The sequence below is a fragment of the Prinia subflava genome, chromosome 5 (genome assembly GCF_021018805.1).
Source record: "Prinia subflava isolate CZ2003 ecotype Zambia chromosome 5, Cam_Psub_1.2, whole genome shotgun sequence".
In the NCBI taxonomy this organism is placed as follows: Eukaryota; Metazoa; Chordata; class Aves; order Passeriformes; family Cisticolidae; genus Prinia; species Prinia subflava.
In genome coordinates, this window is record NC_086251.1 from 27,508,108 (window position 1) to 27,526,642 (window position 18,535).

The 18,535-nt window shown below is 35.5% G+C and overlaps 1 protein-coding gene across 2 annotated transcripts in view; it reads right to left on the reverse strand.

Moving 5' to 3' along the window:
- Positions 1–18,535, reverse strand: part of TTBK2 (tau tubulin kinase 2) — an 84,616-nt gene that overhangs the window by 58,017 nt on the left and 8,064 nt on the right. For both annotated transcript variants that reach the window (XM_063398618.1, XM_063398617.1), the window contains exons 2-3: positions 4,234–4,393; positions 265–412 (exon numbers count right to left, since the gene is read on the reverse strand). In XM_063398618.1, coding sequence (XP_063254688.1) covers positions 265–412; positions 4,234–4,302 — 217 coding nt within the window. In that variant the 5' untranslated portion in view covers positions 4,303–4,393. The remainder of the gene's footprint in view (positions 1–264; positions 413–4,233; positions 4,394–18,535) is intronic.

An 18,535-nucleotide genomic window follows, 5' to 3' on the forward strand; every position in this document is an offset into this window, starting at 1 on the left:
GTAAATCTGAACCAAGATTTTTGCAGCAATTGAATTATTTTTGTTGTTCTCTTTATTTTCATGTCATCCCATTTCAAATAAAAGCTTCCCTGTAGCAAAACTTTCAGAATCTGAAATAGTTTCTATTCCACTTTTAACAATCATTTAGCAAGAACATATAGCATAGACAAAATATTTACTCAAAATATTGTTATAATTACAATGATCTTTTTAAAGAAGATACACTGACATTCTACTTCTCACATATCCAAGGTACAGCCCTACCTTGCAGCTTCTTCAGCACAGCTACTTCCATTTTTAGCACTTGCTTTGGCTGCTGAGCTGATTCCACCTTCAGTGCAACATTTTCCCGAGTAAGCAAGTCCAGTGCATCGTAAATTTCTCCAAATCCTCCACCTCCTATTTTCCTCAACTACATTGGGAAAAAAGAAAGAACAAAATCATATTTTAAAGAGAGGAGAAGAAAGAAAATAAACCAGCAATACTTTGTTCTGTCTGTCATAATGGAAACGCTGTTATATTACAAACAGATTTTAAAATAACAATTATATCCTTCAGTACACAAAAGAGCTACTGAATAATTGACCAAGGTATGGCTAACCACAGTTTGGAAGGGAACACACCTGATCCCCATCCGCACTATTGTATACAGCATAATAGAAGAGTGCAGTAGTATTCCCAGCATGAATCTGGGCAAAGTCAGCATGCTGAATAAAGTCTTTCCTCAAATAGTCACACACAGCCCAGAGATCTTCAAATACAAATGCACAGTGACATTTTTAGAATATATCAACTTTGTCTCTCTTCAGAAATACGCACACTGAATAATAAAGGTATAAAGGTATACAAGTTTTGGGATTTCGTGAAAGGAGACAGTATTTTCGATTCTATGGAGTGACTTGCACACAGCAGCTAAATCATAGATTATAAGAAAGCGCTAAGATTATCTTCGAATATACAACTCAAATGTTACTCACATTCACTTACAATTCACCAATATCATTGTTATTAACAGACAGACTCAAGAAACTTGCAGCACTGAAAGTTTCATTTATGCAAGGAAGAGGTAAAAAGAATGCTCAAGGCATACTAATTAGTTTGCACTACATTCAGAGCAAACATGAATAGATGTTTTTTCATTCTGCTTTAAGTGGTCACAGGGAACAGACACTTCTTTGGTTTTCAATATCAAAAATGTCAATGTTGTTTCACAAAATGCCTCCCCTGGCTAATATTCTAAAGTTGATAAAAGAGAAAAGGAGACAAAAAGAACTCACCCTAAGACTGACATGGTTTTCTAAATGTCATGTGAAAACATAGGCACTAACATTATATGACTACACTGTGTAAAATGTCATCTAAACAGTCCACCGTTCTAGAGAGTAGCAATATGCTGACCCATCTTCAGATTCTGAAAAGTAATCAAATGTCTCCTAATCCAGACCATCAGACCTTCGACTGAGCAGGAAGAACATTTTTTAAAATAGCCTAGGTTCTATGAACAAGGAAGAAGATAACAGGTAACACATGAATTTTCAACATAGTAGAAGCACACCAGTGAGAATGCACAGTGGAAAAGGTGAGAGGAAAAGGAAAGAGGTGATTCAGCCATCCTCACCCCCTTACAAATGCAGACACATTTATCATCTAACTTCATGTACCAGCTTTGAGAAAAGGCCAGACCAAGAAAGACTGCCTTTGAAAGCACTGTTTCTCTGTGTGTGTGCTTCAAAGAAATTTAAGACAAACAAAACCACCACCACAGTAATAAAATAAACAGATCAATTTATATCTTCAGCTAAAGTACACCAGAATCATTAACATATATCCAATAATTACATCACTCAATAGTTCCACAAATTAACCTCTCTTTGGTTGCAGAAAAAAATACTTCCAATGTCCTTTGTCACCGAGTCATACACATTCAACAAAGAGTACGTCTTTTCCTTGGTCCTTCTTTTTGCTGCCAACATTCCTATAGAAGCTTTTCTTGTAGCTTTTCCTTCACCAGTCACAAATGCCAGCTGAGCTCTGGCTTTCCTATACATTCATCACACAGAGGCAACATCTCCATGCTAATCTTGGGCAGCCCATCCCTATTCTCACCTTCTGTTCACTTGTATTTCGTTTTCCAGTTCACACAGGGGTTGACCACTCAACCATACTGGCCTCCTGCCACAGCTGCTCAACATCTTTTACCTTGATGAGGACTGCATTGCCCTTGTTTACATTTGCAGTACAATTTCCCATTCTGTTCATTAGCTTCAGCCTTCTCTTTTTGCATTCAGCATCTCACACCCCAAACTTTTTCTCTCCATTCTCTCTTCAACTTCTGTGTCTTTGTATGCTTCCAGGCTAAAGCATACAATTTCCAAAAAGTTTTTTCTTGTTACCTTTGCTTACACTACATACTGAATGTCATTTTTTAAGATATCTAAAACCTATTATCATTACAATCAAGTCTCTCCACATCAGGATTGTAATAAATGTTTCAAAGGCAAAAAAGAGGCAAGAGGAAAGGCATCAACAAAGGATAAAAGCAAATGTTAACAGAGACCACTATAGAAAGGGGTTGTCACTGGGGAAAAAATATTTTATAATATCTTTTTTATGCTTACTTTTCAAAATAGAATCACCCTAAATAATGTCTAGGTTAAAATTAAATTTAATTGAACATGGTTTTTTAAAATGTTCATGTCCAAAAATTTTAGATATGGTTTTCAAAACTGCAAGAACAAAGTCCTCAACAGAAAAAAAATCCAAAAGTTGCATTTCAGTTTCTTCCACTGAGAGACAGTCCCATGAAATCCTGAATTCAGGAAGTCTATCATCTTAGAAGTCATCAAGAAATCCCTAATGTTTGCTACAGAAGGTAAGAAATTTAAGAGTTACCCATAGGAAATACTTGGCACTCATCTACCTGTAACACTTGATCTGGAAACCATAAGTGAAAATGTGTAATTACATGAAACAAACTTCAGCCTACTTTCAAAATTTTCCAGAAGATACTTATGTGATCAGCAGTCTTCATTACACAGGAAAGAAAATAAACCCAAAGAAAACACAGCCACTGTTGCACATATCAGACAACTAGGTAGTTTTGTAGATAGTGATATATTAATATGGTTTTATCTATTGTATTTTGTGTATTATTGTATATAAAATGGTATTTTATATTATTTGATCTGATTCAAGACTATGCTTTCTGCTTTTCCTTCGCCGCTGTATTGAGATGAAATGTAAGAAGGTATTTTACAAATACTTATACTCCAGAGATAGCTATTTAGGTTCCATTTATCTAAAAGGAAATACAGATTTCCTACAGAAAGTTACTGTCAGCTTCCTGCATATTTAATGAAACAGACGGCAAAGACAGTTGAAATTATTCTCTCTTATGAATTTAAAATTAATGATGAATTTGTATCTTCTATGTTCAGTCTTACAGTTCCAAAAATCTTGAAATAGGGGAGCAATCTAAAGCAAGCAATTCTGAATCCATTCACAGCCTACTAGAAACACAGATACTCTAAATGCTCTGTTATGAACTGGCTTCTTTTTTTGCCCTTTTTCTTTGTTTTAATTCTAAGTAAAAAAAACCAAAGTGATCAGAGGAATGGAGAAGGAACTACAAGAACTCAGCCTGTTTCTCCCAGCAGAAATAACTTCAAATGGATACTATTTCCCTCAAGATGCAAATCAAGGATACGAACATGGAAAGGGAACAGAGCTATTTATGGTAAAGCCAATGCTGGCACACAATCAAATGAATACAAATCAGCTGAGAATAAATCTATGCCATAAAACCCAACAAACAAAAAGAAGAACAGCAATGTTCTGAAAGATCTTCCTGTAAGAAGTAACATATCTCACAAACTTACTAATATCAGGGGAGGGCATCTGACTGATCTCCAAAATGGACATAATCACTGGCTGCTCGGGTTCAATATACTAACAGTACTCTTCCAGTTGTGCTTGGATCAGGCAATACATTGGGATTTAAGAGCTCTCCTAGGTCCTTACTAGGAAAAAAAAATAACCTATTTTAAATCCTCATAACTTCTCTTTAAAATAGGATAAGAGAAACAAGTAGTTCTAAAGCTCATTCACAATTGAATGTAAGTATGAAGCAAAAGATATCTCACAAGAATTTTCAAATTAATTTCAAAGCATAAGCCACTTCTTTCTAAAAGCTTGTTTCAAAGAAGATACAGAATTGCAGGAAGGCATACTCACCACCTTCCATCTTTCTTTGACCAATATTCCCACACTGAGGATGTCAGGCTGATCCCCTCCTCCACTCATTGCAACCTCCTGAGGCGATGGAGCTGCTATGCAAAGTCTGCGTCAGCAGAAACCATCCAGATCCCAGGAATGGCTTCCATTTAACCAGACACTGCAGAAACAGAGCAGAACATGGCATCTCAGGGATGAACAGAATAACAAGAAATACAGCAAAAGTTGTGTTTCTCACCCAGCACCTCGACTAGTTTTTGTATCCCACAGTGACTAACGCTGAAATTATAGTCAAACAGTTTCCAGTATAGAAAAAAATTAAAGGATATCCCTCCTTAATTTTTTAACTTGCTCTCTCTCAAATCTCTAATACCAATCTCAATATAGAACTAATGAACTTAAACAAATTCAGAGGTATATTCCACAAGCAGTTTCAAATTGCTGCAAGGCATAATTACATTTAAACTTCATTTCAATAATCCCTTTTAAAATCTAATTAATAACTTATTAAATTATTGTTTAATCAATTAATAGTAATATGTAACAACATTAAAATAATATCAACCAAAAATTACAATGTTAAAAATAGATACTTAAATTTCAGTTGCACTGCATAAAGATTACGTCACATTTTACAATGTATTTCACATAGCTAGGATTATTTCTGATTAAATACATCTCAAGTACAATTATGTCAGGCTATAAATAGCTGTCTTTGGTAAGGAAAAAACCCTCTCTTTGGTAATTTTGGCAGTTTGGTTTTTTTTAATTTTCTGGTTTTAGCAATCATTGCTGAATTGGATTATAGACAGTATTATAGCAAATTGTATTTTGGAGATTAATATATCTGTAACGGCTCCCATCAGCAAATACTACAACCAATGAAAACTTATTTCAATTCTTTGAGCTTCTCTAGAACTGTGCTTATTGTTACACTGGTGTAATTATACAAATGTAATTCTTTGTATAAGTGTTCTTATACAAAGACAATACTCTTCAAAAAGTAGATTTGCTTTAGGTTATTTCTATGGCTTTCAAAATAGCATAACTGCAAGTGAACAATACTTTTCTCCCTGAATCAACACACAAACGATATGCAAAACTGGTAAAATCATTCTGATTTAAATCAGCAGTATGGCTTTCCATGTGGCTAAATGCCAATCTTACTACTGGGACTAAATTATGCTTTTTTAATAAACACTCTACTGCTTAAACAATCTGGCTTTTTAAGACAAACATTTGTTTGACACGACAATAACTGGTTTTTTCCATGTTCTTTCATATTTCTTTTTCATTATATATTTACGCCTTTTTTGTTTCAATTGGACATTATGGCAGTTGAACAACTCCAGATTAAAACAGAACCCTCTGGAGAAATATTAATCTGGATTCGTTGGGGATCTAAATTTACACCAAATGAGAGTGGATTACATGCCTGTAAAGCAGTGTTCATTCACAATACATAGCCTAAATTGGTTTAATTCAAACAAATGAAGAGAAACCAAATTAAGATTGTGTATTCTGAGTAACAGCATTCATGCTGCAATTTAATCAGATTGAACTAAACCAATTTAAATTCTACCAGTGATAGTAAATTCCCCCCTTCAGATAAGGTCAAAATTCTAAAAAGAACTAGAGCCATTTATGTGAAACCCTTAACACTACTAACCACTGAGCAAACTTACTGTCCTTTCTACAGAATTATCATAACACAGTCAGGAGAAAAGATGAAACAAAAACCCACTAATGAACAGGGAAAAGGTCTATTTCCAAAAGTACATGCTTAAAGCACATACAGTGGCTTCTCTCCTAACTCAAATGTTTGGTTCTTTCCACCACCTGCCAGTTACATTGAAGCATGGGTTGGTCTTCACAAATAAATTGTTCACTTTTATACTGGAACTTCAAGAGGATTTATTTTTTACTGATATTTGCTTAAAACAAGGAATGGTGAAACTATTTATCTCACCAGAGCAAAATCTAAAATTGCAAGTAAGATTTTTGCAGAAGCTTTCAAACATGAGCAAAATTCATCAACTGCGGGAAAAGTAGATGCTTTATTAAATCAAAGATATGACAGCTCAGAGGTTTTTGTTAATGTTGCTATCAGCCTTGACCTGATTCCCGATTTGATATATTTTTCAATACATTTAAATTTACAATTTATAGTCACAACTCTGACAAGTATTTCTGAGAGCTATTAATTTCATTTAATTATTTCATTAATACACTAATTCCTTGTTAAATCTCTTGTCATCCTAGATCATTACAAAGCAGCAATATATAATCTATATCATCAAAACCAGGTATTCAAAGCAATAAAACACCCAGACCCATTGAACATGTCATGCATGGGAGGCAAAAGTTCTCTCCCGAGCCCCTGAAGACAAGGTGCTAAGCTCCTCCTGAAGCTTAATAATGAACTGCAAGCATTACAAACATGTTGAAGTCAATTTGAAGAATCCTGTTTTTTTCAAGTCTTCAAGTAAAGCAGGAGAACGATTCACTGACAAATTTCAAGGCCAGAAGGTTTGAAATTGGTCCAACCCTTTACCTGATCAGGCTACTTCATAACTTGAACCCCTCTCAGTGAATTAGCACACACTAATATGTAAGACTCCAAATGTTCTTCACTGCTAACATGTTCCAGTATGTTTTTTTCCCCTCACAATAAGCATAATTTGCTTTGTTTCAAGGTTTAATACATTTAATTTTAACTTTTTACCACATGACTTGGTTACAGTTTTGGTAACCAAATTCCATTTCCGGTAATTTCACTTCATTTAAACATCTAAACTTACTTTTTTTAACTTCCTGTAAATGAATACATTTAGCTTTAAGCCTTCCTTCACAACCATGAGTCTTTTATATGGTCCTCCTTCAAAACCCCTCTCCTTGCTCCACATGTTGTGGTACGGACAGCAACATTGAGTTAGACATCCACACTGAATTAGACTCCATCATACCAACTCCTAGTATGAAGGAAAGGGTTTTTCTCATTATTTCTTTTTGACAGAAGTCTTATTTCCCTAATTTAAGTCTGAAAATGCTTTAGACTTTGGCTAAGTCTCAGCTTTATCAGATGCTTATACACCTCCATCTTTACACTCAGGCATTGCCACAAGAATATGGTTTTTAAAGACCTTATTCATAATCTGATCTAGGCAGAGTTTCATTGCTCTGATGTGTCCTCTGATGGTCTTAACACTGTACAGTCTGCAAATCTGTTTATTATGGATGTACTGCAGTAGATAAATATCTTTATATTCCTTACCTAATAACAGATAACATGTACTCTAGTAGGTGCAATTTAGGTTACAATCACCTTCCCCAAATTTATACAGAAGAAAAGGATATTATTAGAGATGACTACATTTAAAGGACTTTTGGACAGATATAAATATGCATTCTTTAAAGGCGGTTCCCAAGTCAAGATTAAAACTGAAATTTCTCTGAATTTGAAAAGAATTTGAATTCAGACTGTTTAGCCCACTCCAAATTTCACAGGTGAATTAAAGATTCATAAAAGTAAATACAGTTGCATTTGTATTACTGAAATACGTTGATTACAGCATAGTTCTTTAACAGGATAAATGCTGTTAACAATTTAAGAAAGCTCCAGCATGTTCTGCACTCTACTGAAGCAGGTGAATAATTAATGACACAAAGTTAAGGTGCAAGCTTTCCCTTACTCATTCAGCAGATGAATCCTTTAGCAGTGCAGTTTTTAGGTGGCAGTAAGGCTATTTTCAGCACAACAAACACATCCTTATAATTCTCCTAAAAAAGTAGCAGCCAATCTAATTGAAATATATCTCATAAAATTCTGTATTCATTAACTCATCAGTTTTCATATGAGATCAGTTTATCACTTTCAAGATAACACAACTACAATTAAAGACAATTAGTACTCTGTCAAATTTATTTCCATATGACAGGTCATGGAGTAACTAGGACAACACAATGAGGATAGACTGTTCCATCACATAAACCTTTGCTGGGAACTGATTACAGTATAAAACAAGAACAGGTAAAGAAGCATTAGAGCTGACATCCAGAATACTGTACAGACAGACATCCATTATTTAAAACCCTCTATCCACTTTAACTGATATTAACTACACATCAGTCCTGCAAAAGATGAATTTACCCCATCCAAGTACACTAAGAGATTTTATGGTACTAGAAAACAACAGTGCAAAATTTCCAGAAGAAAAAGGCAACCCTTTTATGTAATTTGTGTGTATGTATATGATTCCCTTAGAGATAGCCTAAAATGAAGCCAGCCTTTGCTTACCAGCCTCTATACATGTTTAAATTCAAGGTTGAGAAAGAGCACAAGACAATTTTGGCTGAATGGAGGTACTGGAAGTTCCAGGAGAAAGCAAGGCAGCACAGAAGATTACTTCTGTTCTATAGAAAGGAATGCATGTGCTCTGGTCTTCACTATGGAATAGTATCATCCTTTTACTATTAGGAATTCTCTGAACATATTAGGAGCTCTATCTACCTGCCTTAGCTCATTTTAAAAACTAGTAAATTAATTGGAATCTACCTAAGATTGTTTCCACTTCTGTATTTTCCATTCTTAAGCAGAACTTAAGGAACAAAGAAAATTTTAAAAGGCCAGCATAAAGCAAAATTCAGGGCAGGAAATGTTCAAAGGTCCTAATTTCACCACATTTACGGTAAAGTCTGCTGTCTTAGAAAGCCTAAGAACACGTTCAAATTGTTAATTCTACAGATACAAATTATTTAAATGCATGTATTTGAACATCCAAACTAAAAAGCCAACCTACACTTAAACCTGAATATTTTCTAAATACATCCATTAAAACCTGGTGTTTTGAAAGTCATTCACCAAATCAGTGGGAAAACTGAATGTAGGACCTGAGGACTTAAATTTCCAGTTTTACTGATTGTGAAGAAAATCTTTTTAAAAATTCAACACAGAACTAATATCATTTTAGGTTTTCCTTTCTCAAGCACTTGGGTGCCAAAAATCATCACCAGTTGCAGATTCCAGGTGTGAAAAGCTCCCAACTGTCTTCTGTGCTATTGCCAAAGAGTCTGTATTTCCTACTGGCAACTTCTGCAGTTGTTATTACAAAGGTGGTGGTATTTTCTGAGTTTGAAGACAGAGCTAAAAATATAACATTCAGTTTCAAGTTTTATTTTAAAAAGATATATATATTTCAAGCTACCACACTATTTTCAGTTTGCAAGAGAATTCTGTACCAAAATATTATGAAAACCCAAGTCAGGCAAAGTTTATTGAAGGAGTGTATTATCTTTCACTGAACTAATTCACGTAGCAAAACCATACAAGTTTTAGGCACATAAAACCCTCTTCAAGTCCAAAATAGAATTTACAACTTGAAAATTAAATTGGACTTAAAAGCATTTGCATTGAAGTAAACTTTAGTGTTTCTTGATCAGACCAACTGAGATAAAGGATACTCTACATCTTGCAATAGAGAAAAGAAAGCATTTGTATGCACCTGACAGGGAGAGATTATATGGTTGTGATGCCTACCAGAGAAACAGAATGTCATTTATTACCTACAGAAAAACAGAAAATTTTGGTCAGTGGAGAATTAGAATGAGTCATATATCAAAAACTCTGTTTAATCCATGGCATTTTTACCATAGTATTTTTCAGATGCATGAGTTAATTTCTTAATTTGATCTGTCCCGCTGGAGCACAAATGCTTATGTCAGAAAAAGAGAAAGAATGGAAGTTAGCTGTAGGGAACAGGGAAAGGCTGGACAACTGTGTTGCTCTCAGCTGAAATCAGTTCTTGAACTTCAACCTTATATGCAGAACCTTTAATACTAATGTGGAAACCTAACCCTTGGGGAAGTGAAATTCATTCTCAGTTTTTTTCCACAGCTCCAAGTGAGTTCCAAATCATAAAGAGGATTATGAAACCTTATTAATTACTAAAAAAAAAAAAAAATTAAAACCCTAGGAGTGTCCCTTGTTTCAAAAAAAAAGGTGCATTTCTGTGTCTTAGATTCACTAAGACTGTTGTGGTATTGACAACAAACCTGAAAGGAACTGGAACCATAGATTTTTGCTATAAAAATTTATTTTACTTGTCAAGTCTTCTTCAAAGAAACTTGAAAATGGAAAGTCAGTTCTGCAATTATCCTAATTATACAAGGTTTTACAATAACAATCTTTTAAGATCCTAGGAAAATTTTCATTGTAGGAAAGTGGTAGTGAAGTGTGGTTTTGAACAAAGACAACTTGAAGTCAAACAATTAAGATATTTTAAACAGTGGCACAGTGTTATAATATCAAACTACTTATTGTCTGGATTTATCAGCAAAATTAAAACTTTGCTTCCAATTTTTTAAAATGTTGGTAAATAATAAGTTATCCTCTTAGGATAAACTCAGAATATTAATAGCTTACCATTTATATTCCAAGGAATAATATAAATTGATTTTTTAAGATACTCCAAACTACTGGCCTTTTGACTAGTACTATTTCTATTATTTCATAAATCCATTTTCTCAGCAAGGTAAAACATAAATGCCCAGCACATGCATACAACACAAACGAGGATAGACAAGAAGACAAGTAAAACACTGCTCTGAAGAACTTCTTCAAAAGCCTATGAAACTTTTCAGAGTAGACACACAGCAATTTACAGAGGAGAAGAGCTGCTGCTGGGGACTGTGTGAGAATGATGCAAGGGCATACACACAGCTAAATACTTCATCCAGACAAGTAAAGTTCAAGGCAAACTCTGATTATAAACGCGAGTAAGACCTACATTTTCTGAAAAGACAAGACAATTGGCAGAGAAACTTTGATGAGGTGCTCACATGGATGGCATGTGAACAGCAAAGCGCTGTCTGCCCTGCCAGCATTCAAGTGACCACCAGGGCTGCCAGAGGCACAGAAGCCCAGCTGGCAGCCACATGACTGCTCTCACAGCACTGTGCTGCAGCACCGGCCATGAAGTGACCTGCACTCACTAACAAAGCCTGAGAATTCTCTTGATATATCAGTGGATAAAGCACATCACAAAAACATGGTGAGTGAGGCCTCACAGCTTGCTAAGCAGAACAGGAAAAGGAACAGAGGAAAAGATCTTTTTTCAGTCTATAATGTCTGATCTCTTAGCACCCTTATCTTTAGGGCATGTAACCAAATCTGCTGCAGTTCTGTGATAAAGAGAGGGTACTGGCTGTGAATACATAGGTATTCTATCTCCTTAAATACAGATCTTAAATAAAGCTCTTCTTTTTGCTGATGTGTGAAATGAGGACAGCAACTACTATACCAAGCAGGATGAGTCCAAAAGAGCCTAGCTGACAGGAAGATGGACTATGAGGGAGTCTACACAGGGCAGGACATCTACCAAACTCTGACAGGCCTCCTCAATGAGGGGAATCCTGCCACACAACAGCAATCCCTGAAAGAGTTAAGGAGGAAAGACACACCATCACATTACAGTTTGTGCAAGAGACACCTCAGTTGTCCAAGGAGAAATGTACTTTTCAGCATCAGATCAAGAATGCTAAAAAAGTCAGGCACAAAGAGAAGATGAAAAACCACAGCAACATTCATGCCAAGACCAATTCAGCACTGCTGTCAACACCCCCAGCACCAGAGGGTAGGACACAGCTGCTAAGTGGGTCCTTATGCACTGCTAAATAACAGGAGAGGTGGGAAATGGCTTGGTGCCTGGCTCTGGTGAAGGAAGGTGGCACTAAGGCAGGTGAATAAACATGATATACAGCCAGCAGAGCAGCACAAGTTACTACTGTACCTTCAGTTTGGCACGGCTGTAGAGAGAGGCTCTGTACAGTGTCAGGAAGTCTTTCCTGTGCACAGAATATTCCACAATGATCACATGGGCTCAGGCAGCATCAAATCTACAAGTACAATACACAACAACAAAGAAGATGGGTATATCTCATCTAAGACTGCCTAACCAGTTTGTCCCTAAAAAATATTGGTGCTGGAATCTACAAAGGTATAGGAGCTCCAGTCAACAATGTGGCTTGGTCAGAGTATGCACTTGTTTTATGGCTGCAGTTGACGGTGGCTTCAAGCAACAGTGACTGATACTTGAGCTCCTAATCCAAGGTCCTTCAGGGTTTGAAATGGAAGACGGATATTAAAGAAACAAAATGGAACTTTGGCAAAGGTATTTGAAGTTGGGACAAATCCAAAAATATCAACTTAATTTGCAGCAGAGAAAAATTAGGTTAGACAGGAGAAAAGCAGATAGCGTGGACAGCTAATCAGAAGAGGAGACAAGCTGCATTAGACCAAAGATCCACCTAGTCCAATCTTCTGTCCCTGACTATTGCCAGCAGCTGATGTCTAGGGAAAAATACAAGGGCACAGAAAGCATATGATCACCCTTGCCAGCATATTTTCTGGGGATATAGCAAGCTGGGACACAAAAAACAGCCAAAGATCATATTTAAGATGTTTTTTTGTCTCCAGGTTCATCAGAACCCTTTTGAACCATGAAAACTTTACCACCCATAACACTCATAAAGCAAATTGTAACCTAATTCCATGCTGTGGGAAGCACAACTTTGTTTTCAATTTGTCTTTTGCTAGTTACATTTGAAGTTCATTAACTCTTGTACAGGAAGGCAGTGTACAGTTGCTCCCTGCTCACCTTTCAGTCCTACACAGGGAATACACCCCTACCATATGGCCCCTCATTTACCTCTTCAGCTATTTGGTCTTTCACTGATTTTGATCACTACCTGTGTGTTTTTCCCAGTTCTACTACAGCCCCTCTGAGATGTGGAAACCAGCATTGCTAGTAAGCACTAACCTGATATTTTCACAGAACCTACAAGACCACATTCAAAAGAAGTTTATCGCTGTAAATTATAAAATCATTTATCCTATGTGAACTGCTTTATGATAATTTTCATTCATCATTACCTCAGAGTAGCAAGGTCTTTCCCCAGTACTTCCATCTTCATATTATTCATTTTAATACCCTTGTATCACCAGACTATGTAATTTCAGTATTTGCATCTTGTCTAGATCATCTGTAAATATACAGTACAGCACAGAGAGCTACCCTTTTTAGGCTGATGAGCTATCATTTATTAAGATCAATATTTTCACTCAGATTCCATTAAAAAAATATTTTTGCACAAAGTGTTCACATATAGAAAACCTGACTCATCATCTTCCATCTGGATCATTAACAGCTCTGCTTTCAAATTTGTAATGGATTCCTTGGGTATCTAAACACAGTGCTCCCTCAAAAGAAGGAGCCAGACTGGATGGGGCCTTGAACAACCTGGCAACCATGGCAGGAGTGAGATCTGGATAATCTTTAAACTTCCAATCCAAACTATTAAAGGTAAAATTGAGAGGAACTGCTGAATGATTTCATGGTACTCTATGACCAGGAGATAAAATGGTAAATGAGGTTCTATGTGTGTACACATAAAATTATGTATATTAGAAAAATAATAACTAGCCGTTGTTATTAAACACATGAACATATCCTAACTGTTCATTAAACACATAAGAAACTATAAGCAATCAGATTAAGATTTTGCTATTATGATATACAGTAAGAAAAAATGGCAACTCCATGCTAAATAGCAGTCAAAAAACCCCATCAAATCTTAGGAATTCAGACAAAGCAGACGACAACACAAAGATCATGCGTATATCCATGGTTCACCAATACCTTAAGACTGCATACAATTCTAACCCTTCCTAACTCAAAAAAGAAAAAAAACAACTACCAAACAAAAATAACAACAAAAAAAATAAACCCACAAAGATAATCAGGGATACAGACTAGTTTCTTTCTTTTTTTCAAGGGATGATGGGAAGTAGAAAGGGGTACTTGACAAAGGTCTACAAAATCATTAGGAACATACAGAGGTTGGCTAGGAATCAGCTATTTATGATGTCATTTAATAAAGGAACCAAAAAAAATCAAAATAGGTCAGCAGGAGCCTGACTCAGAGCAAACTAATCTGTGCAGTGCCTTGCCAAAGAATACTGTGAATACTAAAACTTCATAATGGTTCAAGTGAACAACAGTCAACTACATGAAAAAGAAAACTACTGTGGGTTACTGAAAATACATATTAAGTATATTTAGTGCAAGAAGTCCCTTACTAAAAAAATGGAAAAGAACTAGAGGGAAGTATAATTTATATTATCTGTGGTTTTGTACTTTTCCTTAGGAATCAATGCATGACCACTGTTGAATACAGATCTTTACTCCAGAATTTAACATTCATACATTATGTTTGGGAAGACGGAGAGAGGACAGAGACATGATGCTCCCTGTAACAACATAAATCCAAATTATTTGAACTGATGAGATGAAAGTCTAAATCTTCTGCATCATTTTCTGTCAGTTGAAAGAAGCTACCACCCAAAAACTGTTGACTAGCTAGCTGTTGTGGGAATGGCATTATAAAGTAAACCAATTCAATTCAAGTAAACTCTTCTCCTCTGGCACTTATGTGAAGTTATTTTGAAAAAAAAAAGAAAAACAACAACAACAACAACAACAACAAAACTGTAAACACTCAGGAACTCCAAATACCATTTGTTCTATCACTTCAACTTCTATTTTACATGTTGTGCCTTCCACTTCGTGTTGAGTTAGTGTTGTCTCAGGGTTTCTATACAGATTTTCTTCCCTGTACCTAACTTCAGAAAAGACTTGGAAATGCCTCTAATCTTTACAGTCAAATAATTTGATAGCTTGAATGCAGAGAACCAATATATTAATACACATCTCCTAACTTTAAGACTATCTCCATCTTAATAAAATTGCTGCAGAATTCCAGGGTCAGACTTTTGACCATGAAAATTCACAGAGTACATTTTAAATCACTGACAGATAGATACAGCAATGTCATAGTTTGAATAGAAGAAAACTTTAATGTAAAAACTGGCTGTTACTTCTGGCACCTGCAAAACATATGACAGTGATTTTTATATAGGTGATAGGACAAAAATTTTAGACTGCTAAATGTCTAAGCATCAATAGAAACAAAGGTATAAAAACTCACAACAAAATATGATTATTGTATCTACTTTGTTACTTCAGAGAACTCTCAATACTTTGTTTAACCTACAAAAAAAACCCACCAAATTGTAAATCTGTTATGAGCAGCCATAAACAATTGCTGTAAAAGAACTGGAAAGACTTATGACTCTCTTTCCATAAATGAGTTACTATGTAAAACTGATGAAAAAAAAAGGACAAGAATTCCCATAATTTTTTTGCCACTTGATACAATATTCACATCTCTTAACATTCTTTTCACTCTTTTCACTTTTCTAAATAGTTTTTGTTGGATACTCCTCAATATAATTTCATAAGGAATCTCTGAATTTTAACTAAATTCTAATCTTTTCCACCTTTCCCATAGAAAATACATTAGAGGCAAATGGTGACTACACCCAATACCATGGAAGCTTTCTTTGTTCTGGATTAAGGCATTTTTTCCCTAATTTCATTCAGCACATATACACCTATTTATGATATGGCGTTTCTTGTGTACAAGAAAGAATTCTGTGAAGATTGCTACATTGTTTGCTAGAGATCCTACACTTTTAGTGACATGGAACTTCTTTCCCCAAGGGGATTAGGCTTTTACCACATCATTAAATATTTAAAACCATACAAGACCCTACAGCATGCAGAAAAAGCAGGGCAAAAGTATGCTTTTTAGTGCATTTGTTGGTCATTATCAGTTGTCAAGGCTGACAAAAGGACAATCTGTTCCTAGAAATTTTGTTGAGCTGGTAGCTGGTGATGGGAATGAGAGAAGAGATTCAAGTTTCAGATGCAGTATTGAATTGCAAAAAGTGTTTTTAATTTGCTTCCATTTGATAGCTTTGCTTCAGTCTGGCAGCTAGTAAATAAGATTTCAGTAACCACTAACAATTGTTCAGTAACAAATTTAAAGCTGAAAAATAAAAAAAAAAAGTATGTGAGAGGCTTACATTTACTTCTAAGAGTAAAAAGCGCTCATGGCTAGAGCAACAGTCATAGTCTCAAAATATTAAAATAGTTCAATCAACTAGCTAGAGATTTCTATTGTGTGTGTGTGAACCAAAATTGCCATGCATATGATGATGCATAAGAAATGAAGCAAGTTTATCAAAACATGTCAAGGATTTAAAAAAACACAATTCATGGAAATTACTTCCCATCACCATGTTTAGACTACAACACACAATTCACGCACATGAAGCCTAAATAAATAAACTAATCCTCTATTTTTACCTTTAATACATCTACAGCTGTCTCTTTTGGGTTCCCTTACATTTCAGTTAAAACACTCCGCTCGTCTTTTGACGTCATGCTACACAGAATAGCAGCCATGTCAAGAAATCCCAGCTCTTGCCTGAGAGCCACGCAGGCTGCACAGCAGAAGGGCATCCAAACCTCACCAGAAAGGGCCTGAGGAAAAGGAATTAAATGGGAAAAGTGGAGAAGGAGGAAGATGCTAGATGTTCAAACACCTTCACACTTCTCTCATGTTTCTTATTTCTACTTTCTCATAATCGCTGAGGTGTCCATCAAAAAGCTTCTGCTCTGTTCAAGTTTTTCAGGTATAACTGCATCAACGCAAAAATTAGTTCAGGGAATCAGAAACATAATATTCCTTATAATACCGCCATGCAAACATACTTTTTTATAAAGAATATGACACAACACACTTTTTAACACATATTAATATATGTACATTACACATGTATGTCTTTTTATGATATACACATATAAGTTTACATTATTTAAATATCTATTCCATGTATACTACATATATTTTTTACAGAAATACAGAACTTTGTAATTGTATCAATGAGGATTCATGTCTTCAACCATAACTACTTACAAAAATGGCAGCAAATTTGGCAATGTAGCTACATATAGATTCAAATTATTATGGCCTAACACTTACCAAATAGGCATGATATTTTTAAAAGTGAATTAGTAAAGTAATGGGAGAGGGGTATGTTTAATAATAATAATTTAAACCAGTGCTATCACTAATCATCTTTACAATACTTAAAAAAAAAAAAAGAAAAAAAAAAAAAGAAAAAAACCCGTGTGGACACAGGAATTTGTGGGTCATGGAGGGAAAAATAAAACTAATACCTGGAAGTTGTTTATATTTGTTAAGTGTTACTTTCCAGATTCATCTTTGGAGGCTGTTTTATAGGATTCTCTTGAGGTGCTTTGTGAAAATTTTTAAGCTACAAGTAGAATAATATTTTTTTGCCTTTTATATACTGTCTAAAAATTCACTGTAATACACAGTGATCACTTATAGAAATGCATTGGTAAAGGTTTATATCCCTTGTTGGTGGATGGTATAGGTGCATTTGGCATAATTTGGACAGTAAAGAACCTGGTCCTGATGACAAATTTAGCATGAGTGAAGACGTTAAAAAGCCAGCAGCTGTGGCTCAGGGAAAACATCCACAGTAGAGGTTTTTTTCTGATATAAGTAGCAAAGCCATACAGGTTCTGTGTGCAAGCCCCAGCGACATGAGGAAACGAGACGCTGCTGTGAGTGGCAGCGCTGTCTCAGTTCCGCTGCCCGGGCGGCTCAGCACCCTGGCCAGCTCCGGGCCCCGCCGCCAGCGCGCTGCCCTCCCAGCCCACCACAAACATTGGTGAGATGCTACTAGGTCAGACAGGCTGAGAAGGACGCGTTTGAATAACTTGTATCTTAATAGCGGTTTTCAAGAAGATCTCTGATTTAAAGGTTCCTGAAACACAGAACACTCCAGAAGATAACTGATGTTAAAGTTTGGAAAGGATAAATTAAAGTACTTTGGTAACTATGGACCATCAGCTCGACATCAATTCCAGACAAACAAAGGGACTTGACTGATAAAGAACTAAAAGAAGACACTATAACTACGGCCATTCAATTATGTTCCCCTTCCTATCAAACTAACTTTTTACTATGGCATTACAAGTTTGGCCTGTAAGGATAATAGTTACTATGGCACTTATACTTCTGTAAGACACCTAAGTTTATATCACACAGTTCAGTCTCTTTCTGCTAGAAAATCAATAGAGCATACATTAAATAATAGATAAAATATATAAATAATAGGTATAATATAACTGTAAGTTAACTGAACAAATATCTCTGTAATTACTCCCATAGGCATCCATTTGTTACTTAATAATGAAACATTTTTTTACTCAGGAAAAAACCTATGAAGTTTGTAGTTGATAATGAGATCAGGAAGTGATAAAAGACAAATGGCATCCATGGGTTACACAGACAGCAATCAAACTAC